Source organism: Anolis sagrei, chromosome 11, assembly GCF_037176765.1.
Source record: "Anolis sagrei isolate rAnoSag1 chromosome 11, rAnoSag1.mat, whole genome shotgun sequence".
In the NCBI taxonomy this organism is placed as follows: domain Eukaryota; kingdom Metazoa; phylum Chordata; class Lepidosauria; order Squamata; family Dactyloidae; genus Anolis; species Anolis sagrei.
The window spans coordinates 30,246,619-30,273,255 of record NC_090031.1 but is presented as its reverse complement, the minus strand read 5'-3'; the positions used below and the strand labels follow the sequence as shown (position 1 = coordinate 30,273,255).

Genomic DNA, 26,637 nt, shown 5'->3' with positions numbered 1-26,637 from the left:
CACGGCTGGCGGGAACGAGAGACAGGGCCTTCTCGGTGGTGGCCCCTCGGTTATGGAATGCCCTACCAAACGACATCAGACAGGCCCCTTCGCTGCTGGCATTTAGGAAGAAGCTCAAAACCTGGCTTTTTGAGCAAGCGTTTGGCTAATCAGCGCAACTGTACACAGAATGACGGTAAACTGAACATAGGAACGGCATAAGGATATGAGACTGGATCTTGTTTGTGATCGAGGCATTGTATGAATGTTTGTGTGTTTGCTATTGTGTATGCTGTGTTTTAATTGTTATTGTTGTGGTAATTAATATTGTGTAAACCGCATTGAGTCACCTAATATAGGTTGAGAAACGCGGTATAGAAATAAAGCAAATAAATAAATAAATAAATAATATATTGTATATACATATAATATTTATAATATTATAATGTAATACAGTATAATACTAATAATAATATGATATTATAATTATATTTTTATATTACATGTAATATTACTAATAATATTATAATATAATGGTATAGTACAATATAGTAATATAGAATACTGATATTGTACTATGCTAATAATATAATATATTGTATGTATACATATCTTTTAAGCCGCTCTGAGTCCCCTTTGAGGTGAGAAGGGCGGCATATAAATGTCGTAAATAAATAAACTAATAAATAATGCAATAGATAAAACATTTGATAAAAATACTTTAAAACATTATTATTTGTCAAATAGCCGGATCCAGATCTGGTTTCGACGGACAACTCAGTCCAAAGGCTGTCCTTGTCAGAATTCAAACATTGTAAATACTGCCAAACCTACTGTCTGAATGCCTGGTCCCAAAATCAAACTTCTAAAAGAGAGGAATGAAGCCAACCTAATTTCACTAGGGAAGGTAATGGCCACATGACCTGGGAGGTGTCTACGGACAATGCCTGTTTTTCAGTTTAGAAATGGAGATGAGCACTACTCTCTACAGTCAGACACAACTAGACTTAATGTCAAGGGGAAATTTTTACCTTTACCTTTAAAGGCACCAGACTGGATCACAGTGGGACTAAATCAGGCATGAGCAAACTTCAGCCCTCCAGCTGTTTTCAACTTCCAATTCCCAGAAATCCCAGCCAGCTTAGCGGCTGCTAGGAATAGTGGGAGATGATGCCCAAAACACCTAGAGCAGTGGTTCCCAAACTGTGGGCCTTGGCACACAAAAATCTGGTCTGCGAACCTCCTTCCTTTTTATTTATTTTATTTTATTTCCGCTCCAAAGTAGGCCTTGGTCAAAAAAAGGTTGGGAACCACTGACCTAGAGAGCCAAAGTTTGCCAATACCTGGACTAAATGCTGCATTATATGGACCTTTGGTTACAAGGGTTGAATGAAAAGTAATGCCTCCACCTTTGTTACTTGCGTTTGGATGGGAATATTTTAATAAATCAAACGCAGAAATAATCCTTAGAATGTGCTCTTTAACTACCACTATTCACTTTTCCACATAATCACCAGACAATTGGATACATTTCTGCCAATAATGAACAAGTTTTCTGAAGCCGTCACGGAAGAAGTCAACACTCTGTTCCCGCAACCACCGTCTCTCAATGTCTTTATCAGAAGCATCACGATGTCCACACAGATCTTCTTTCATTATCAGGAACAGATGGAAGTCAGACGGTGCTAAATCTGGACTGTATGGAGGATGTCGTACGGTGGTGAGAAGTTTCAAGTCTGAACGCTTTCATTTCAGGCGTCAGCACCCTGGGTACCCATCATGCACAGATCTTCCTATAGCCAAGCAGAGCAATAATGTGACCCACACGTTCTTGTGAAATGCTGATTATGCTTGAAATTTCTCTCTGAGTGATACAACACTCGTCCTGAATCAATCTGTCCACTTTTTGTTGTGAAACTTGATGGTTGCTGTCACAGGACGGACAACTCTTGGTTTGTCACGCTAGTCAGATGTTCCCACTTCAACATCTTCAAACTTACTCACCCAACGACGCACAGTACTCACATCAACAGATTCACCATAAACAACTTGCATTCTCGGATTAATCTCCTTTGAGGTGACACCTTCTGCTGTCAAGAATTCAATGACTGCACGTTGCTTAACTTGCAATGACCGAACATCTGCACAGGGTTCCATACTTCACACTTTAACAACACAACCGTTCAATGCTAAGGCTTCCCGCCAAAATGGAATTGTAGAAGAGAGTCTACTGAACAAGCCAGTACTTGCTGCATACCAGGACTGTCATCTGTTGAGGAGTTACGAAGGTGGAGGCATTACTTTTCATTCAACCCTCGTAGATCCAGAAAAGTTCTTCTTTGGTTCCTATGACAGACCTGGATCGTCTCTTATTTGTGTTTGCCATAAGAAATGTCATGGCTTTGAAGATAATTCAGTTGTTTCTTTGCTTCTCCAAACCGCAGGTCAAAGGAGAGCTGTGTGGGACTGTTATGGTCAACAGAGGTTCCCATTCCTGCCAAGTGAATTTTCAAACCGCGCTAAATACAGGACCATTAACAGAAAGAAAACAGGCTGCAGTCCACAGAAAATGTGGTATAATACATTTGTTGGCCTTCATGGGGCCACGGGACTTTGTTGGTTTTGCTGCAACAAGCGAACATGATTGCTTAGTTAAGAAATAATGCCTAGATTTCCTGTAAACGATTCCACACAAAACATTTTCAGAACTGTTTAGTAATGAGATGTGATACACAATGTCAAATTCTTGGGGAGGAAAGCAAACATTCTAAAGCAGTGTGACAAATTACTGAGAACTTTGAAACAGATGCAGTGAGGTTAAACTTTTAAAAAGCAATCTGCTGACATAAAACAATCTTGGAAGGAAGAAAGTTCACAAAATACACGGTTTGCAACATCTGAGACGTAAGCAAGCCGATATAAAGCACTTATAAATTCAGCAACATAAAGCCATGCACACAGCCTGACAGCTTCAGGTGTTGCCATTGTTTGTCTCTCCAATTTCTTCTTGATGTCTTGAGTTACAGATTCAGGATAGCAACATGACACAAGCTAACACTGTTCCATAGAAATGCCAAAAACCTATATTCCCATTTCTTTAGCTACTTCAAAGACCTTATTCAAATTAAAATTCTTACATCAAATGAATATAATATGATTTTAAGGTTTAATTTATATTTATAGTAGATTGGGGACCTGGTGGTACTCGAGTTATTTGAAAAAGGCATTGTTTGTTTTGCAGTGTTAGGTCATATCATAATCTGTAACATTATTTATTAGAAAAAAACAGTCTTTGGTTTTGTTTTGTATGTATGCTCCCATTAGAAAATGCAGAAGGAAGTGGGTGAACTACAATTCCCAAAACCGTGGGTCAATCCTCCCCAAACCACGTCTGTATGCACAGTTGGCCATGTTGCATCTGTGTGCCAAGTTTGGCCCAGATCCGACATTGGCTGGGTTCAGTGCTCTCGCTTCATGGTCTCTGGAAGTGAGTGAAGGTACTGCAAATCCCATCATCCATGACAAACGTGGTCCAGATCCATCAGTGTTTGGGTTCACAGTGCCCTCTCGATGTAGGTGAACTACAACTTCTATAAATAAAGATCAATTCCCTCCCAAACCTTTTGCTCAGTTGCTGATCAATTCCTGTTTGCTGTGTGCCATAGGAAAGGGTTATGGGAAAGGCAATGGGCGAGGTCATGCAAATTCACACCAATGGAGAGAGAGAAAGGAACCTTGGGATGTCCATTCTGGAGGGAAAACAGAACATATAGGATGAAACTGTCCCTGAATGAAAGCATTCCTTGGATGGTGGGAAGTATGGTGTTTGGGGAGGATATTGGCAGGTTTTAGGAAACATGTTCATGGGGCCCGCTGTAACCAGAAATGTCCTTGGAGGGAGGACTTTTGGTGGCTTTTCAGCAAGGTGGGTTATAGCTCTTTGTGGAGGCTGGAGGCTGTCTGTGTAAGTGGACACCTCCGCTACATACAAACATACACAATTTTCACTTTTATTATGTGTATAGGTAAAGGTAGTCCCCTGACATTAAGTCCAGTCATGTCTGACTCTGGGGTGTGGTGCTCATCTCCATTTCTAAGCTGAAGAGCCAGCGTTGTCCGTAGACACCTCCAAGGTCATGTGGCCGGCATGACTGCATGGAGCGCCGTTATGTGTATATTATGTGTATAGACACATGTTATTGTTTTAGTTATTATGCTTTGGTTTCGTGTATATGTTGGCATTGAATCTTGCCAATACTTCTTGTACACCTCTTTGAGTCCCCCCACAAAGTGGTATATAAATGCAGTAAGTAAATAAATAATAATAATTAACATATTAGTCTGTCATCTTAACTCTTTTAATGTAGATTAGAAAGGGTGAGAGAGTCAACATGGCATAGCATGTTGGACTATGACCCTGCTTGACAATGAAAACCCATTGGGTGATCCTAGGCACTCTTGCTCTCAAAAAACCCTTTGATAAAGTCATAAAAAAACCCTGAAAATGAAGGCAGGTAATGGTAGGTAAAGGTTTTCCCCTGACATTAAGTCCAGTTGCGTTCGAATCTGGGAGTTGGTGCTCATCTCCATTTATAAGCCAAAGAGCTGGTGTTGTCCATAGACACCTTCAAGGTCATGTGGCCAGCATGACTGCATGGAGTACAGTTACCTTCCAATTGAAGCGGTAGCTATTAATCTACTCACATTTGCATGTTTTCGAACTGCTAGGTTGGCAGAAGCTGGGGTTGACAGCGGGAGCTCACGCCGCTCCCCGGATTCAAACCTGTGATATTTCGGTCAACAAGTTGAGCAGCTCAGCAGTTTAACCCACTGCGCCACCAGGGGCTCCGAAAATGAAGGTACATAACAACAAAAGAAAGGATCAGGCTGCTCTACCCTTATAATGTTTTTCTTCAATTAATACTGATCCTATTGAGGATTATAACAATATTTTTCTGCCTGTGGTTTGGTTCTTTTAAATTCACCTTAGTAAGATGGGCATTTCCACTGTTGCTAGGGTCTAGCAGAGGATCTAGCAGAGGTCTAACTAAGGATCTAGCAGATCTTTCTCTCCAGTCCATCCCTACTAATGTGTTCCCAATCAAGTAAGACTGTTTCTCCAACAACAACAACAGCAACAACAACAATAATGGGTGCCGTGCCAAAAAATCTCAGCCAGCATTTGGAAACAATAAACATTGACAAAATCACTGTCAACTGCAAAAGGCCACCTTACTTGGATCTGCGCGCATCATTCACAAATACATCACACAGTCCTAGATGCTTGGGAAGTGGTCGACTTGTGATTTTGTGATACGAAATCCAGGATATAGATCTCGTTTGCTGTGATATACTGTGTTTTTGTGTCAGTAAAATAATAATAATAATAATAATAATAATAATAATAATAATCTTTATTTATACCCCGCCACCATCTCCCTGAAAGGGACTCGGGGCGGCTAACATGAGGCCAAGCCCAGAATTACAGTACAACAAAATAAAATAAAATACAAACAGCAAACAATAACATCAAAATAAAATACATAAAATAACATAAAAAAAATAAACAGATGTAAAATAACGTGACGAAGAAATAAAATAAAAGCACAGTGGGCGGGCCAAATGCAGAGAATAAGTTTGATAAAATCCTGGGTGAGGTAAGTAAATGGAGAAATATGTGTGTGGGGGGGAGCTCAGAAAGGGCGAAAAATGGAATTGAGCCTTCATTAAAAGACAAAGAAAAGTGTGTCATGAGAACAGAACTATACTTGGGACAGACATGATATGGGGATATGTGGAAGAGCCAGGTTTTTCGGTATTTCTTAAAGGCTACAAGGGTGAGAGATTGCCTAATCTCACTGGGTAGCGAGTTCCAAAGCCGAGGGGCCACAATGGAGAAGGCTCTCTTCCTCGTCCCCATAAGTCACACATGTGATGGAGGTGGGAGCGAGAGGAGGGCCTCCCCAAGGATTGAAAAGTTCATGCAGGATTGTAAAAGGAAATGTAGTCACAAAGGTAGGCAGGTCCCAAACTGTTCAGGGCTTTGTAGGTGATAACCTGCACCCAGAGGCGGCCCTAGGTAATTTTCAACGGTAAGCAAACAGTATTTTGGCACACCCCCCCCCCCAACCAATCACTGATATATATTTTCTGTTTGTCGTGGAAGTTCTGTGTGCTATATTTGGTTCAATTCATCATTGGTGGAGTTCAGAATGCTCTTTGATTGTAGGTGAACTATACATCCCAGTAACTACAACTCGCATATGGTAAGGTCTATTTTTCCCCAAGAGCGCCTCAAGAGCGCCCCTGGGCAAAATCAACTATACTGCAACCGCTTACTTTGCGTAATGGTTGAGCTGCCCCTGCCTGCACCTTGAGTTGGAAAATGAATGGCAACCAATGGAGGGGGGTAGCAGTCCTAGCAAAACAGGGGGGTAGCAGTCCTGTTAGCAGTCTGGCTGCCGATCGTTGGACCAATGGAAGTTTCCTGACTATCTTCAAGGTCTTCCCTTCTCTAGCAGAAACAGAGTCCTTCCCATTTCTTTCTGCCTGTTATTCTCCTTACCTGATTGCTTTATAGCTGGAGACAGCAGGGTTTGAACTTGGGACCTCTTTCATGCAAAGACGTTGGTCCGCCCCAAGCTAAGTTCCATTTTTTTTCAACAGGGAAGAGAGATGGTTACCTATTCCCAATTTAGCAAGCACTTCAGTGACTCCCAAATGGCAATAAATATATAAATGTGGTAAGGAGGACTCAGGAAGGGACTGTGGAGAGCTTTAGATTGTTCAGAAAGCACCTGTAGAGAAAAACTGTTCAAGGCTAACGTTCCTGGACACGTTTCAGTTCCGCAAGCAAGTCCCCTATGGAAACGCTCAGGGATTTGTAACTTCCACTCTGCCTCCCTTCTTCTGCCTTTCGAAAAGGCAAGGGCATTTTTGAGACAGATTTCAAGAATGGAAAATGAGGCTTAAAAGCAGCCTCAGGTGTTTCTTTCCACCAAAAAGACAGATCACCAGCCGTGACTGCAGGCAGGGGACCTGGCAGGTTCACCTCGAGGAAGAGCAAAATCACAGGTCTGTCTGAAATTGCACAAGATCACTACAGCTGAAGTGTAAAGAGCTACAACATCAAACCACAGTCCAAGTGCCTTGACTCTGTCTGTGAGGACAGGAGAAGACTGATGGACAGCTTCTCAAAATATGTCTTGGAAGAAGAAAAGGAAAGGAAGAGGGGAGGGGAAGAATCCCACAAGACTTCAAGGCTAAATGCGAACTGTTGTCTTAATTTCTGATGACAGACTTTGTTGTCGGGGAGCATACCAGCCTGAATCGCTATAAACAAAAACAAAAAGAATCCGACTCTTCTTGCTGTGCGAACAAATATTTTCCAACCATAGAAAATAACTTTCATATGGAGGATTTTTGTTTTTTGTAACAAAGAGGATGGAAAAAGAGAAATGAAGTCAAAACTGGGGTATCATCAAGGGCAAGAAATTGTTGGTTTATTTCTTTTAAACCACAACGCAGTGGGGAAGGATTTGGATGTTCTGTGTCAGGGACCGACTGCCTTGGCCCATCTTCCTCCCTGAGACTCATCATTGTAATAAAGCAGAGATGACAGTTCAGACAGTTGCAGGAATAAGATTTTTTTTCTACTGTCAGAAGACACAACATCTTCTCTTTCAGTCCAAGGGACAATTCAATTTAAAAAAAGATCTTCAGGGCCACATTCAAGTGGCAGATGAAGTCAAAAGCATGGTTGGCAGGGACAAGAGACAGGGCCTTCTCAGTGGTGGCCCCTCGGCTATGGAACGCCCTTCGTATGGAGATTAGATTGGCTTCTTCGCTTTTAGCATTCCGCAAAAAACTCAAGACATGGCTATTCGAGCACGTATTTGCGAATACTGAGTAACGGACATAAGAACGAAACAACAAGATAGGCTTGGACATTGTTTTAATTAGTATTATGGAATTATGTTTTATTACAGCTGTAATATTTTTATTGATGTTAATGTTTTTATATTGTAATTGTGTTTTTGATGGCACTGAATTTTGCCTCGAGTCGCCAGAAGGCTGAGAGGGGTGGTATACAAATACATAAAATAAATAATATATAAATAATAAATACAAGCAAATGAGTGGTACCCCCTACAAAGACACCTTTTTTATTTTTATCTCATCCATAGTTTTTATCATTTGGCCCGCCCATTGTGTTTTATTTTTCATTTTGTTACTTTGCACTATTTCATTGCACTTTTATGTTTTTACTTATTTTATTGTGATGTTATGTTGTCGTTTTGTATTTATGTTGTTGTAATGTATTACCGGGCTTGGTCTCATGTAAGCCGGCCCGAGTCCCCTTTGGGGAGATGGTGGCGGGGTATAAATAAAGTTTATTATTTATTATTATTAATGGACTGGCTGCTCTGACACGACAAATAAATAAATAACCCAAAATACCAATGTATTTCAAAGCAAAGCTCTCACTGCTAGTGGATAAGCCACAGGAGTACCATCTGAGAAGAGAGGAGACCCCATGCAAATGTTGGAGGAGCATCTGAAGTCAGCCACAGCAGAGCACCTGATGAACCAACCTGGACACAGCATATTATTTGAGAACACAGAGGAGACTCCATGCAAATGTTGGAGGAGCATCTGAAGTCAGCCACAGCAGATTACCTGATATACCAACTTGGACACAGCATATTATTTGAGAACACAGAAATGCTGGACCATTCTAACAACTACCATGTCACACTACACAGAGAAGCCATTGAAATCCACAAGAATGGACAGGAGGGATGAGACAGAAAGGAAGAAATCATAAAAATGAACAAAACCTGGCTACCAGTATTTAAAAAAACCTCTAAAATCAGGACAGTAAATAAAGAGCAACATTCAAACAACAGGGGAATTCCAGACAATAATAAATCAGGCCCAGATAACATCTCCTAACAAAGGATTCCCCCCACTCAGCAACCAGCCAGGCTTTGAAGCTGCAAATCAAGCTGGCCAACTGCAACATTCAGACTTGCCTCGAGCAGAGTTCTTTCTTCCTTCCACCCTGGACATTATTCCACAGATATATAAACCCCACTTGCCTAGTTTCCAACAGACCCCTCAACCTCTGAGGATGCCTGCCATAGATGTGGGCAAACATCAGGAGAGAATGCTTCTGGAACATGGTAATACAGCCCAGAAAACTCACAGCAACCCAGTGATTCCAGCCATGAAAACCTTTCACAACACATCTGATTCTGGTTATCACGGGTGTGATCTATCTGGGGTAGCCTGGAAGCCTGGATTGGGACTCCAGGAGGGTCACAGTTATTCCTAAAGTCTGAAGTTCCCCTATTCCATCCTTGCAGGACTTCATATTGTGGTCAAGAGAAGATGAGGAAACTATTTTCTTTCAAAGATTCCATTCTCAAAGGAGCAATATGCCAGGGGCTTCCTTCTACCTGCTCCCCTCCCCCAATATATCTCCACCTTTCCCTTTCTAGTTCCCTCATAGCTGTCTGTATGGGACAATGTTTGTCTGAGTCCCTTTGGGGAGAGAGGGTGGCCTTGAAAAAAAGTATTATTATAAATTATTATTATTATTATTATTTCTCAAGTCGCTCCTGACACAATACAAATATTATTATTAATAATAATCTATATAAATAAAAATGTAATGTTCGTTTGTTGGATTAACATAACTCAGAAACCACTGGATGAATTGACACCAAATTTGGACCCAATATACCTATCAGGCCAAGGAGTGACCATCATTCATATAAACACTGAAAAACACAGCAGAAGAGACTTTAAAAGCCAAAAAACAAAAAATACCATATATACGCGCGCACACACACACACACACACATATATATATATATTTATATACACACACGGAAATACATATATACACATATACAAAAATATACACATACATATACCCACACAAAACACATATACACAGACTGGGCCACAGCAATGCGTAGCAGGGGACGGCTAATAATAATAATAATAATAATAATAATAATATCAACATTATATGATGTAGAGTCTCTGGCACAGAGCTTTGAATTGAGGCAGGTTGTCCAATCCGGTAGAAAAGCCAAACGCAATCTCTCCAACTGGGCCTGGCCTTGCCTGAGTGGAAGGGCAGGCAGGAGAGACACTTTAATTTTCCAAATTAGAGAAGTGATCCTCATTATTTCAGCAGCCAGGGTTTGAAAGGCGCCACCGAAAATTGTAGGAGTCCCCATGTAGTCTTGAAATTTGGCAACCCTAATAATCTGAGTTGACAAACGGTGATTGTTACCGGTTTTTTGTGCAGCTGATGAAACCAGCTCCCAATTTTAATGTTCTCTGAATGGAAGACAATGACAGGACTTTGGTTTTTTTAAAAAAACTTTCTCCAGACAAGTGAAAAGAATGAAGTTGTGAGTTAAATGTTTGAAAAACTTACTCGAACAACAAATGTAATGAAGGTTTTGTGGAATCGTGTTTCATTTACATGACCTTTCTCCAAAAATACATCACTGAAAACTCTCTTTAGGGAGGCACTACAACTTATTAACCAGGTTCTTCACTTTCCCAGTCTAAATCTTATTTTCCACCTCTCCTTTGACAAAACACTCTCTCCACAGGAACTAACGATTACTAACTCATTGTACAACTGTATGCCATTCGGTTTCGTGACATCTTCTGTACAAATGCAATAGTAACAATAATTGACAATAACTGGAACATCTGAATATGTCTAACTCATAAGGGAAAGCCATCTTGAGTGTATGACCAGAAACCCGCTTGAAGCAGAAGCCACTTCCAAATGTTTTCTTGTCATGACATGGGCTTCCAAATATGAGATAGAAGAAAGGAGGAAAGAGGAGCAGGAGTTCTAATTACACTAAAATCCCACATTACTCAACTCATGAAGCGTATGTTACACCGCCTGTTTGATTTCATTCCACAAACACTTAATTTTCTTTCTTTCTTTTTAAATGGCTTTTAACCTTCCCACCCACACTTTCCCCTGGAAAGAAATTTTGTTAAAAGCTGGAAAAAAAACAGCTTCCTCTTCTAGTATATCATAGATTAAGACGCCATGCTTTTTCAAAAAAAGTCTCCCAAGCTGTTACTGAGGCCCAACCGTTACCGGCGTCCTTTGAAGCAAATCTAAATGGGATATTCCATTTGCAAGTAACACTTCGGTAGTCAAAAGATCTTACTCTGAGGGGATTTAATGCAAAACCACTCAGACTGTGGAGAGAGACACCATCAGAAAGGAAGGGCCGAGAAGTGTTTCCAAGCCCCATGTAACACCATTATGGAGGGTGTTGGCTTAGGAACTGTCATAAACACTTCATAATCACTCAGACACAAACTGGGTTGCCTGGAGCACATTAGTTTATTAAGTGCTGAATAGGTGTCCGACCAAACAGAGGACAAAAGCACAACCCTCTAGATAAAAGTGAGGTTTAGCATGGGGCCTTTGGCACACCAAACTAAAGGGCTGGAACTCCAGAGGCCGTTTTGAGGGGAAGGTGGCCAGGATTTCTAAAGGGGAAGGCACAGCACACCATTATGAAGGACAGATAATGAGATGACAAGCTATTAACATGCATTTACCTTAGGTATATATCTTACTTCAAGGTGAACCCCAAATGTACAGGAGCGAATGGCAGGTGCAGCGAGATGGAGCCAGTCTGCACCGTTATATAAGCCTGTGCTCTAAAACATACTCCAGGGTCTTTGCAATGCTCGGGTGGAACTTGAACAGGCACAATGATCGAGGAAGGAGTTTCACAAAAGTGAAAAAGCTTCCAAACGCACAGATTAAACATGCAGCTTTTAAACCAAGACCAAAGAACATGTCCTCCAATAGTTGTTGTGACTGCAACTCATATTTTCCTTTGCTACCAGCTAGGCTAACCATGAATGAATGGTAATATTTATTTATATAATAATAATAATAACAACCACCACCACCACCACCATCTTCTTCTTCTATATAAATAAAAATGTAATGTTCATTTGTGGGATTAACAGAACACAAAATCCACTGGGTGAATTGACACCAAATTTGGACACAATGCACCTATCAGGCCAACAAGTGACCATCACTCATAAAAACACTGAAAAACACAGCGCACAAGAGATTTAAAAAGCCTAAAAATTAATACATTACAATGCATCCACAAAACCACATATATACAAATATACACATACACACACACAAATATATATATACACAGACTGAGCCACAGCAACGCATGGCAGGGGACAGCTTGTCATCTATATAAATAAAAACATAATATTCGTTTGTGGGATTAACAGAACTCAAAAAAACCACTGGACAAATTGGCACCAAATTTGGACACAATACACGTACTATGCCAACGAGTAATCATCACTAAAAAATTGATTTTTGTCATTTGGGAGTTGTTGCTGCTGGGATTTATAGTTAACCTATAATCAAAGAGCATTCTGAACTCCACCAACGATGGGATTGAACCCAATGTGGCACACAGAACTCCCATGACCAACAGAAAACACTAGAAGGGTTTGGTGGGCAATGACCTTGAGTTTGGGAGTTGTAGTTCACCTACTTCCAAAGAGCACTGTGGACTCAGACAATGATGGATCTGGACCAAACTTGGCACTGATACTCAAAATGCCCAAATATAAACACAGATGGAGTTTGGGGGAAATAGACCTTGACATTTGGGAGTTGTAGTTTCTTAGATTTATAGTTCACCAACAATCAAAGAGCATGTTGAAGCCCACCAATGACAGAATTGAGCCAAACTTCCCACACAGAACCCCCATATCCAACAGAAAATACTTAAGGCCATCCAGTCCTACTCCCTTCACCAGGGCAAGAAAACTTAATCAAAGCCCTCCTGACAAAGAACCATAGATATAGATAGATAGATATGATTCACAGACACAGATATAGTATCATAGATTTGAAAGGGACCCCTAAAGAAGGACAATTATATGTTGCATGTTCCAGAGTAGGCAAACCAGACAATCTCTACATCAACACTGACAAAGAAACAGCAAGAAATACTGTTTACTCAAAAGCATAAAGAAATTACATATATTAGAAACCAACACTTTCTCATTACTTTATTTTCTAGATCACCAGATTGGGCAACAGCAACGCATGGCAAGGGACGGCTAGTAATAATAATAATAATAATAATAATAATAATAATAATAATAATAATAATAATAATAAAGCATTTCCAACTTCTGGCTGAAACTGTGTTCCAGAGAGCACCAAGATTCTATGGAACTTATTGAGGTTTCCTACGTGAGAAGGCTAGGCATAATGAAACCACTTCCAGGAAGAAGACAGTCAGGTTGAGCGCTTTCCTTCAAAAGAAGGATCCCTGGGAGAATTTCATTTCCTTCACAGTCTAAACATGGTCACTCTGCATAAATCCAACAGAAACATTTTTGATGGAGTGTACATTCCAGAATTCTTTGCAATATGAAGGGGTCCATGAGCAGACAAGTGGTACAGAAAGGATTCCCAAAAGCAGAAAGCTGTTTCACTTGGGTGCCAACTCACGAAACAGGATCTGAAACATCATTCTTGGTTATCCACCTCTTTGTTTCAAATCATCTGTAGAATTCCACTGTGGCAGCAATTACTAAGGCAGCCAATCTTGTTTTTATCTCAGTATCTTAGCGACCCCTAATGCTCAGTCTCCAAAATGACAGTTTGTGGAATCACTATTTTAGACACAGTGAAAGATTCCCTCTAGTTTTAAACACACTTATTTTTTTTATTTGCAAACATGAAAAAATCTCTTAGCTCTTCTCTTTCTGAACACTAAGTTCTTGTCACAGATGTGAGACAGCTGGGAAGTTTGTATGCATTTTTTTTCGTGTCAGGAGCGACTTGAGAAACTTCAAGTCACTTCTGGTGTGAGAAAATTGGCCATCTACAAGGACATTGCCCAGGTGATGCCCGGATGTTTTGATGTTTTCCCATCCTTGTGGGAGGCTTCTCTCATGTCCCTGCATGGGAAGCCGGAGCTGACAGAGGGAGCTCATCCGCTCTCTCCCAGGATTCGAACCTGTCACCTGTCGGTCTTCAGTCCTGCCCGCACAAGGGTTTAACCCACTGCGCCACTGGGGGCTCCAGTGCATGTGGATGAAAAGTATGTTATGTGAGGAGGGGAGTGTTGCTGTTACCAGCTGGATAAATATACACTCCTACTTTGGGAGGCAGCTCATAAAGAGTTCAGTAATCTCTATTAAAACCTTCTCCACTACAAGCAGTCTGCAGGTTATGAATAAGATAGGTTCTATAGGTTTGTTCTTAAGCTGAATTTGTATGTAAGTCAGAACAGGTACATTTTAAAGTGTAACTCTGGTGATATATGTGTGTGTGTGTGTGTGTGTGTGTGTTTTGAACAGACAGCAAAACAAACTCCACAGGGGTCCTGCGAGGCTGAGAGAGTATGACTTGCCCAAGATTACTCAGTGGTTTTCTATGACCAAGCAGAGATTCAAACATTTGTCTGTTAAGTTTCCTAGTCAAATCTCAAACTACTATGTCACAGGGGGTGGGACTAAATGGCCCTGAACTCCATCTGAACCCATTTCTATGATTTACCTCACAGCATTTGTGACTCTACAAAACAGCAAACACTAGGCAAAACAGACATACTGTATCCTGGAGAAACCACACAGCCTCATAATTAACAGAGGTACTTACAGGTATGCTCCATATCTGTATCCCATCGCTGTAGCCAATCATTAGCAACAAAGGAGGTTCATTGCCAGTGCTGTGCATCTCATGCAAGTCCACATTCCTTGATGTATCTGAGGTTAAGAAGAAAACAGTTAAGGCAATCAAACTAGGAGGGCGTGCTTTAAATCAAATAAAATGTGAATCAGTTGGGAAAACCTCAAAGGAATTTTAGTTCTCACAGTCACATTTTGTCAGAAAATTCAATCAGAAGTTGACCTACTTCGGGATTAATTGCCTGACAAAATGTGATTCTGAGAACTAAAATACCCATCTGCCTGGCTAAAAATTAAGATATGTTACCCCAAAAACTTTCAGGGGCTGAAATTCAGATTGCAAAGGTCACAGGTAGCATACTATATATCTATATAAATAAAAATGTAATGTTTGTTTGTGGGATTAACATAACTCAAAAACCACTGGACAAATTGACACAAAATTTGGACACAATACACCTAACAGGCCAACGAGTGACCATCACTCATAGAAAACACAGCAGGAGACTTAAAAAGCCAAAAAATAGAAAATACATTGCAACGCATGCACATAACCACATATATACACAAATACATATACATATACATATATACACACAAAAATCACATATACACAGACCGGGCCACATCAATGCATGGCAGGGGGTGGCTAGTTAATAATAATAATAATAATAATAATAATAATAATAATAATCTTTATTTATATCCCGCTCCCTCTCCCCAAAGGGACTCCCTTCTCCCTGAAATTGAGAAGACAGTATGTAATGATGTGGTGGAGGGAAACATACCGTTCAAGTCAGAATTTTCAAATCTGACCCATACAATTTTCTCTTTTTCTTCTGTTGGAGTTGTGCCACTGTAGGCCTATAAGGCAGAAAGTAGAAGTTCAAAATATTGAAGGTGTTTCCCAAAGATGATTGATAATTAGTTATCAACATTTTAAATTACCATAGATGCTTCCATTCTGGGTTGCTAAAAAGAAAAAAATAGGACATCTATCTATCTATCTATCTATCTATCTATCTATCCATCCATCTATCTACCTATCTATACCTCTCAAGCAAACAGCTCCGTACTGTGAAATATTTCCACTTACCTGAGGTACCACATCTTGCAGAAATGTAACAACACTTTCCATATATGACTGTTCCCTGAAAAAGGAGGGGAAAGGTAGACCATCCATAAATGTTTCCTCTTACAATACAATACAATACAATAAAAAACTTTATTATGGTCACTGATCAGCACAAAGCGAGGCACAAGCACTCCTTCTGAATGCACAGGTTTGCAGATTGGGAGTGATCCTGGACTCATCGCTGAGCCTGGAACCCCAGGTTTCAGTGGTGGCCAGGGAAGCTTTCACACAATTAAAACGTGTGCGTCAGTTGCACCCGTACCTTGGGAAATCTGACTTGGCCATGGTGGTCCGCACTCTTGTTACATCAAGAATAGATTACTGCAATGCGCTGTATGTGGGGCTGCCTTTGAAGACTGTTCGGAAGCTTCAACTGGACCAATGGGTGGCAGGCAGGCTGCTAATCAGAGCAGCATACAGGGAGTACACAAACCCTGTTAAGTCAGCTCCACTAGCTGCCAGTCTACTGCTGAGCACAATTACAAGTTCTAGCTTTAGCCTATAAAGCCTTAAACTGTTCCCCCAGCGGTGGGATCAAGCTTTTGGCTGGTAAATAATGCAGTTCAAAGAATAATTAAAAAACATGTGCAATGACAATTTTGAATGGCTATAGTATGCAGTTTCTGGATCATGTGATTTTAATGTTTATACTAGGATGATTTTATGCTTTGACTGAATGTTTAAATATTATGTATGTCTTATGTTTAATGGTTTTAATGATTTTAAGTTCATAATTAGTAGATTTTTAGTAGATTTTATTGCATTAAGTCATTGTTTTTAACTATTTATAATTACTGTTTTGTTGTGCATTTTATTGTGTTTAATTGTAGGCATTGAATATTTGCCGGCTGGAAGCTGCCCTGATTCCCCCCCAGGGGGTTGAGAAGGGCGGGGTATAAATACCTGAAATAACAGATAAATAAATAAATAAATGTAGTAATTAGTTATTATGATTTCTCTGTTGTACTGTATGTCAGTATTGAATTTTTGCCATTAGTATGTTGTAAACTGCTTTGAGTCCCCCCAGGGGTGAGAAAGGTGGTATAAAAAATATAGTAAATAAATTAATTAACTATATGGAGCCTCCGGTGGCACAGTGGGTTAAACCACTGAGCTGCTGAACTTGTTGACCGAAAGGTCACAGGTTCGAATCCGGGGAGCAGCGTGAGCTTCCACTGTCAGCCCCAGCTTCTGCCAACCTAGCAGTTCGAAAACATACAAATGTTAGTAGATCAATAGGTCTTGCTCCAGTGGGAAAGTAACGGCGCTCCATGCAGTCATGCTGGCCACATGACCTTGGGGGTGTCTACGGACAACACTGGCTCTTTAGCTTAGAAATTGAGATGAGCACTAACCCCCAAAGTCAGATGCAACTGAACTTAACGTCAGGGGAAAACCTTTACCTTTACCCTAAATAAATAAATGAGTGCCCTGGGAAAGGAAACAACAGCAACAAATACTGTGATACTTCTAACTTTAAAAGGATACTTTTGATGTCTCCTCTTAAATGAAAAGTATCCTCTTAAATTTAAAGTATCCTTTTACAGTATCAGGTAATTTGTTGCTGTTGTTTGCAAAATGTATTTAAACAACATAAATAGAAGAGTAATTGCACAGTGTACGGAATCTCCTCTATCCCCTCTATGCAAAAAGCAGTGCTTAAAACGCTTACGTTACAGCTTGCGGTCGAACCACCACTCCTCCAGTACATCGGCTTGGACGTCGGGGAGATTCAGCAGCCATTGTTAATCTGTAGATTCCTACGTGCAGAAGGGGAAAAAATGTTTTGGAAGTCTTTTAAAAATATGCAGTTCTTCAGCTACTATAGTTTTTAATTTCCCTTGCCCCTAGCTACTGAAGAAGTGATGATACTAATATTGATATTGATGGTGGCTATAGTTAATGGTAATGGGAGTCCAATAACACTAAGAGGGCTGTAAGTTCCCTGTTGCCATGATATGAAAGTTGCCAGGTTATTAAACATCACAATGCTCATCTTATTTCTGGACATAGTTCCTAGGTTGGCACATTGTTCCTATAGCTTTCTCCCACCACAAAAAGCTATTTTTATAACTACTACAGAATAAAATAGAAAAGTTTCCTTTCCAAATCATCCCTGTTTCCACTTAGGTGTATCACCATATATTAATAAATATCGTATCTGTTTTGAAGTAGATCCAAGTAATGTCAACACAAATCAGATTTCCTCAAGTGCACACAACCCATTGACCAACAGGGGGCAACAGTATATTCAGAAGAACTCTAAAAATTGAGTCTTTGCCTGGCCTTGTGATGTGATCTCTCACCACAAATGAAGTCCAGAGATTGTTGCCCCACATTCTGTATCCATGTTCTGCTGTGCCGAATTACTCTTATTTATTATTATTATTATTATTATTATCATTATTTGTACCCCGCTAGCATCTCCCGAAGGACTCGATGCGGCTTACAAAGGCCAAGGCCTCAAAACATAGCATAACAAATACACCACTCAAAGCAAATCAAAATGATTAAAGCAATATCAAAACATCAGAACAATAAAACAATAAACCGAAACACAATAAAACTGGGGCCGGGCCAAATGTAATGGGTACAGATTAAAAGTGCTGATGTGACAGGTGGTATGTCGGATTTTAGAATAAGTGCAGTGTGCAAGCAATCTTCAAGTCTAATAAAGTGCTACTGGGACAGGTTGTTGGAGTTTTCCTATTCTGGAAAGGCACAACGGAACAGCCAGGTCTTCAAGTTTTTCCTAAAGACTGCCAATGTAGGGGCCTGTCTAATGTCTTTGGGGAGGGTATTCCAGAGTCGGGGGGGCCACCACAGAAAAGGCCCTGTCTCGCGTCCCCACCAGATGCGCCTGCGACGCAGGGGGAATCACGAGCAAAGCCTCTCTGGATGAATGAAGAGAACGCGCGGGTTCATAAATGGAGATGCGGTCACGCAAGTAGGATGGTCTCAAACCGTTTAGAGCTTTGTAGGTAAGCATCTGCACCTTGAATTGGGCTCGGAAGATAAATGGCAGCCAGTGGAGCTCCTTGAACAGGAGGGTTGACCTCTCTCTGTAGGGAGCACCAGTTAACATCCTGGCCGCCGCTCGTTGGACCAGTTGAAATTTCCGAGCTGTTTTCAAGGGCAGCCCAACATAGAGCGCATTACAGTAGTCCAATCTACTGTAGTCCAATCTCTTAGTAGTATCCAACCTTTGTACCAAAATCGGGACACAAAGTGGCTTACAATTTTTTTTAAAAAAACTATAAAACAACTTGAGAAACTGCAAGTCGCTTCTGGTGTGAGAGAATTGGCCGTCTGCAAGGACGTTGCCCAAGGGATATTGCCTGGATGATTTGATGTTTGACCATCCTTGTGGGAGGCCTCTCTCATGTCCCTGCATTGGAAGCTGGAGCTGACACTCTGTCCGGATTTGAACCTGCGACCTGTCGGTCTTCTGTCCTGCTGGCACAAGGGTTTAACCCATTGCACAACTAAAACCATACAAAAAGGTGGACATGGAAATGGATTAAACACATATGAACATTTAGCTCTCTTTTTGCATTTATTTATTTATTTATATTATTAATGCACTTGTATACCGCTAATATCTCAGCCTAAATCGGCGACTCATTGCGGTTTACAACATTTAAAAAACAATATTCAGTTAAAAGCATAAAACACATATACAGTACAAATTATTGGGCCACCAATAACAATCCTATGCATCTCATAACTGGAATCGTAATCCAAAATTCATCGTCCGTGTATAACCAATCCTTAGTCATCACAATTCGTTACAACGGATTAACCGAATGCTTGTTTAAACATCCATGTCTTCAATCTTTTCCGAAACACCATCAGCGAAGGGGCTGATCGTACCTCTATGGGGAGGGTGTTCCAAAGCCGGGGGGCCACCACAGAAAAGGCCCTATCTCTCGTCCCCGCCAGCCGAGCTTGAGAAGCAGGCGGGATCGAGAGCAGGGTCTCCCCGGAAGATCTCAAACTCCTGGTGGGTTCATAGGCAGAGATGCAGTCGGATAGGTAGCTTGGGCCGGAACCGTTTAGGGCTTTAAAGGCCAACGCCAGCACTTTGAATTCAGCCCGGTAGCAGATCGGTAGCCAGTGGAGTTGGCGCAACAGGGGGGTTGTATGCTCCCTGCGCTCCGCTCCTGTTAAAATCATGGCTGCCGAGCGTTGGACTAGTTGGAGCTTCCGAGTTGTCTTCAAAGGCAACCCCACGTAGAGAGCGTTGCAGTAGTCTAAACGGGATGTAACCAGAGCGTGGACTACCGTGGCCAAGTCAGACTTCCCAAGGTATGGGCGCAGCTGGCGCACAAGCTTTAGCTGTGCAAATGCTCCCCTGGTCACCGCCGAAACCTGGGGTTCCAGGCTCAGCGATGAGTCCAGGATCACACCCAAGCTGCGAACCTGCATCTTCAGGGGGAGTGTGGCATTGCTACCACCTTAGGATAAGAGTCATTTGCTGTTTAGTCTCTCTATTGTGTACACTGCTGCCAATCTGCGCCATTATTACTTTGATGGACCTCATGGTTTGTTAGAAAATGCCAAAACGAATATATGTTTATGTTCCTGGCTGATACATGCATGAAACCAGACATTTGTATACAGATTATACAATGGGTTGTCGTAGGTTTTTTTCGGGCTATATGGCCATGTTCTAGAGGCATTCTCTCCTGACGTTTTGCCTGCATCTCTGGCAAGCATCCTCAGAGGTAGTGAGGCCTGTTGGAAGTAGGAAAATGGGTTTATATATCTGTGGAATGACCAGGGTGAGACAAAGGACTCTTCTCTGTTAGAGCTAGGTGTGAATGTTCCAACTGACCACTGTTTTCTGATGGTCTTTGGCGACCCACACAGGGGTCCTGACCCCAAGGTTGAGAAACACTGTCTCAGAGCAAGGCCTTCAGGAGGGGCGAGCCTTTTCCCTTTTCCCCTCAGCTTGAGAGGGAAAAGCCCCTTCATGGCTGCTCTTCCTCCTCCTCACAGCCTCCTCCCTTGATGGAGATTTCATTATTGAGGTATTATTTGACATGACGACCATTCCCCTCAGAGTTTCTCCCTCAGAGATGCTGCTCCCCTCACAGAGTGGAGTGGAGTAGGCCTTTCCCCTCACTAAGCAGGCCTTTTCGTAGTTTTCTTACCAAAGCCCTCAGGACTCACCCTCTCCCTCCAAATCCCTTTCCCTCACTGAGGGGACAATTCCCCCCCTCAGAGCCTTTTATACCCCTCCCCCCTCACCTGGCCCCGCCCACCGCCCTCGCGCCCACTTCTCCCTCGCGCTGTTGCTTTCCCCACCTCAGGGTCTTACCTCGCTGGCTGCTGACAATGTTTGGGACCCTCTCGCCGGCCACTAGCGGCGCCAGCCAATGGCCTGACAGAGGAGGCGGGACCCCTTGAGCCTCCTCGCCAATCGCTGCCTCGGTGTGCCCACCACTCGGGTAGGTTGCGCCCTTTCCCCCTCCACTTCAGTCTCTCCGCTTCTTTCCCAGCCGAAGTTACGTTGAGAGGCGGGAGAGGGAAGAGAGCGCACTTTGGGCACGCCCACTTGGGGGACTTTGTTTACATCCGGGGCTCCGAGAGTTGCCCTAATCTGATTGGCTCGGCTCCTCCGCCCTGCAACCTATCAGTTTAGGAGGCCTTAAGCCACGCCCAGACGAGTTGTTGTTTGCCTCTTCCACTCTGCAAAAGGGGAGGGGCGGAGCGTCCAATGCGCGGTGACGCAACCACGCATTGAACGCGATGACGCAAACCCAGCCAGAGTCATAGAGGTAGCTAGTTCTCCACACTAACTTCCGGTATCAAATTGACATATTATTATTATTATTATTATTATTAACTTTATTTGTACCCCGCTAGCATCTCCCGGAGGACTCGATGCGGCTTACACAGGCCGAAGCCTCAACACAATACAGTAGAAAGTATAACATCACAACAACAAGGCAAATCAAACAATAAGCAAAATAACATAACACCACAATACTAAGCAAGTCAAGCAATAAGCAGAATAACAACAAAGACAGTACATCAGGACATTATTAAAAAACTGGTTCGGCCGGCGCACTGGGGTACAGGGTTAAAAGTGCTGAATGGCAGGAGGCACGTAGGGTTAAAAGTGCGATGTGCAGTGACCATTTGTTATGCTAAGGTGCTACTAGGGCTTGGGTGGGGATTCCTAGTCTGGGAAGGCACAACGGAACAGCCAAGTTTTTAGGTTCCTTCTGAAGACGGCTAGAGTGGGGGCTTGTCTGAGCTCTTTTGGGAGGGCGTTCCAAAGTCGGGGGGCCGCCACAGAGAAGGCCCTGTCACGTGTCCCCACCAAGCGCGCTTGCGACGTGGGTGGGATCACGAGCAGGGCCTCCCCAGATGACCGGAGCGAGCGTGTGGGTTCGTAGATGGAGATGCGGTCCCGCAGGTAGGGTGGTCCCAAACCGTTCAGGGCTTTGTAGGTGAGCACCTGCACCTTGAATTGGGCTCGGAAAATAAATGGCAGCCAGTGGAGCTCCTTGAACAAGAGGGTTGACCTCTCTTGATAATGAGCTCCAGTTAGCATCCTGGCTGCTGCCCGCTGGACCAATTGTAGTTTCCGAGCCGTCTTCAAGGGCAGCCCCACGTAGAGCGCATTGCAGTAATCCATTCTAGAGGTGACCAAGGCGTGGACCACCCCGGCCAGATCCGCCTTCACGAGGTACGGTCGCAGCTGGCGCACAAGTCTCAGTTGTGCAAAGGCCCTCCCGGATACCGCCAACACCTGGGCCTCAAGTGTAAGCGAAGAATCCAGGAGGACACCCAAACTGCGGACCTGTGGCTTCAGGGGGAGTGTAACCCCGTCCAACACAGGTGACCACCCTATACCCCGATCTGGTTTGCGATCGACCAGGAGGACCTCTGTCTTATCGGGATTGATCTTCAGCTTGTTCTTCCTCATCCAGATCGACACAGCGGCCAGGCACTCGTCTAGGACCCGAGAAGCCTCCTTGGAGTTAGGTGGAAAGGAGTAGTAGAGTTGTGTGTCATCCGCGTAGAGATGGCACCCAACTCCAAAACTCCGGATGACCTCTCCCAGCGGTTTCATGTAGATGTTGAAGAGCATGGGCGACAGAATAGAGCCTTGCGGGACCCCACAGGTCAAAGGCCAGGGGTCAGAGCAGGCGTCTCCCAGCTTCACCATCTGAGTTCGTCCCTCCAGGAAGGACTGGAGCCACGACAGAACCGTGCCCCCAAGGCCCATCCCGGAGAGACGACCCAGAAGGATACCATGATCGATGGTATCGAAAGCCGCTGAGATGTCCAAGAGAACCAGCAGGGTCACACTCCCCCTGTCCAGCTCTCTGCGGAGGTCATCCACCAAGGCGACCAAGGCTGTCTCGGTGCCATGACCAGGCCTGAAACCAGACTGTGACTGATCTAGGTAGTTGGTATCGTCCAGGAAACCCTGAAGCTGAGAGGCGACCACCCTCTCCAGCACCTTACCCAAAAAGGGGAGGTTGGAGATCGGCCTGTAGTTATTTAGCACCGTGGAGTCAAGGGAAGCTTTTTTGATAAGTGGACGAACCACGGCCTGCTTCAAATTGGATGGAAAAATGCCTTGCTCCAGCGATGCGTTGACAATCAGTACAAACCAATCAAGCAACCCCCCTCTGGCTGATTTAATGAGCCAAGATGGGCATGGGTCTAGAGATGAGGTGGTCGCTCTCACAGCCCCAAGAATCTCCTCCACTGTTTCAGGGAGAACAAGCCTAAAAGAATCCCATAAAACTGGACAAGCAGGTGCCTCCGTCACCTCTTCTGGCACTGCGATGGAATTGGAGTCGAGCTCGAGGCGTATCTGGGCGACTTTATCTGCGAAGTGGTGTGCGAAATCGCGGCACCGAGCTGCGGGGTCGTCAGGGACCTCCTCCACCGCAGGTGGGTGGAGGAGTTCTCCCACGACCCGAAACAGCTCCGATGATCTATTTGCTGCAGATGCTATACGAGCGGTCGTGAATGACTTCCTGGCCGCCCGTATGGCCACGGAGTATGCCTTAAGAGAGGCTCTAGCCCGTGTTCGATCAGATACAACTCGAGATTTCCTCCATTTGCGCTCTAGCCCCCTTCTCGTATGCTTCATCACAGCCAGCTCCTCGGTGAACCAAGGAGATGGCCTGTCACGACGCAACGAGATGGGGCGTTCGGGTGCGATCGTATCTAACGCCCTGGCCATCTCCCCGTTATAGAGAGTTACCAAGGCGTCGATAGAATCGCCAGGCTCCAAGGCAGGAAGTACCCTAAGATTCCTCAGGAATCCGTCCGGATCCATCAGTCTCCTAGGGCGGACCATCTTAATTTGTCCTCCACCCCTGCGGAGGTTTAGGGTCGCAGTAAGTCTAAATGTGATCAGATGATGGTCAGACCATGACACTGGAAGGATGTTTTGATCTTCCACTCTGATCAATTCATCGTCCGCCACAAAGACAAGGTCGAGAGTGTGCCCAGCTTGATGCGTGGGGCCGGATATTATCTGTGACAGTCCTATGGCCGTCATGGTGGCCATAAAGTCCTGAGCTGCGCCAGATAAAGTGGTCTCGGCGTGGATGTTAAAGTCTCCCAGCACCACCAGGCGCTGGGAGACCAAGGCCGAATTAGAGACCACTTCCGCTAACTCAGACAGGGAAGCTGCCGGATCTCGGGGTGGGCGATACACCAGCAGGAACCCCACACTGTCACGGCTCCCCACCTTCAAGTGGACGCACTCAAACCCAGAAGCTTGCGGGACAACGCATCTGGTCACGGCGATGGATTGCCGGAAGACCACTGCGACCCCTCCTCCCCGCCCCCCTTGTCTGGCCTGTTGATGCACTCCAAAACCTGGAGGACATTATAATAATATTGTAATGGAATACAATCGAATACTAATAATAATACAATATAATTATGTATTTTATATTACATATAATATAAATTATATAATTATGTATTTTATAATATATTACATATAATATAACTGTAATACTACTATTACAGTAATAATAATACAATATAATTATGTATTTTATATTATATTACATATAATATAACTGTAAAACTATTATTATAGTAATAATAATACAATATAATTATGCATTTTATATTATATGTAATATAATATAACTGTAATCCTATTATTATAGTAATAATAATACAATATAATTATGAATTTTATATTATATTACATATAACTGTAAAACTATTATTATAGTAATAATAATACAATATAATTATGTATTTTATATTACATATAATATACATTATATAATTATGTATTTTATATTATATTACATATAATATAACTGTAATACTATTATTATAGTAATAATAATACAATATAATTATGTATTTTATATTATATTACATATAATATAACTGTAAAACTATTATTATAGTAATAATAATACAATATAATTATGCATTTTATATATTACATATAATATAACTGTAATCCTATTATTATAGTAATAATAATACAATATAATTATGAATTTTATATTATATTACATATAATATAACTGTAAAACTATTATTATAGTAATAATAATACAATATAATTATGTATTTTATATTACATATAATATAAATTATATAATTATGTATTTTATATTATATTACATATAATATAAATTATAATTATGTATTTTATAGTATATTACATATAACTGTAATACTATTATTATAGTAATAATAATACAATATAATTATGTATTTTATATTACATATAATATAAATTATATAATTATGTATTTTATATTATATTACATATAACTGTAAAACTATTATTATAGTGATAATAATACAATATAATTATGTATTTTATATTATATTACATATAATATAAAATACATAATTATATTGTATTATTACTATAATAATAGTATTACAGCATAGTAGTATAATACAATATAGTAGTATACTAATATTGTGCAATGCTAATAATGTGTTGTATACACATATACTTGATAATATTATGTAATACAATACCAATAATAATACAATAATTACATTATTACTGATAATATTACACTATTTTGGTAGAGTACAATATAGTAATATTGTGTTCTAATAATATTGTATACACATGTAATATTGATATTACAATGTAATAAAATATAATAATACAATATAATGATTATATACTAATAATATCACACTATTGTGGTAGAGTAAAATATAGTAATATTGTGCTGTGCTAATAATATATTGTATACACATGTAATATTGATAATACTAGAATGTAATACAATATAATACTAATAAAAATACAATATAATGATTATATACTAATATTACACTATTGTGGTATAGTACAATATAGTAATATTGTGCTGTGCTAATAATATATTGTATACACATGTAATATTGATATTACAATGTATACAATATAATAATAAAATATAATAATTATAAATTTTATATATGTAATATTGCTAATAATACAGCATAGTAGTATAATACAATATAGTAATATACTAATGTTGTGCAATGCTAATAATATATTGTATACACATATCATGTGGATAGTATTATAATATAATACAATATAATACTAACAATAATACAATATAATTATATATTTATATTATATGTAATATTACTAATCGTATTACAGTATAGTGATATAGTACAATACAGTAATGTATAATACTAATATTGTACTGTGCTCATAATATATTGTATACACATATAATATGGATAATACTATAATGTAATGCAATATAATAATAATATAATATAACTATATATTT

At 41.3% G+C, this 26,637-nt stretch overlaps 1 protein-coding gene across 3 annotated transcripts in view; it reads right to left on the bottom strand.

Moving 5' to 3' along the window:
- Positions 1-21,288, bottom strand: part of BCAS3 (BCAS3 microtubule associated cell migration factor) — a 549,518-nt gene extending 528,230 nt beyond the window's left edge. For all 3 annotated transcript variants that reach the window (XM_060756800.2, XM_060756801.2, XM_060756803.2), the window contains exons 1-5: positions 21,192-21,288; positions 17,541-17,628; positions 15,830-15,884; positions 15,522-15,597; positions 14,705-14,811 (exon numbers count right to left, since the gene is read on the bottom strand). In XM_060756800.2, the coding sequence (XP_060612783.1) occupies positions 14,705-14,811; positions 15,522-15,597; positions 15,830-15,884; positions 17,541-17,611 (309 nt within the window). In that variant the 5' untranslated portion in view covers positions 17,612-17,628; positions 21,192-21,288. The remainder of the gene's footprint in view (positions 1-14,704; positions 14,812-15,521; positions 15,598-15,829; positions 15,885-17,540; positions 17,629-21,191) is intronic.
- Positions 21,289-26,637: the final 5,349 nt, after the last annotated feature.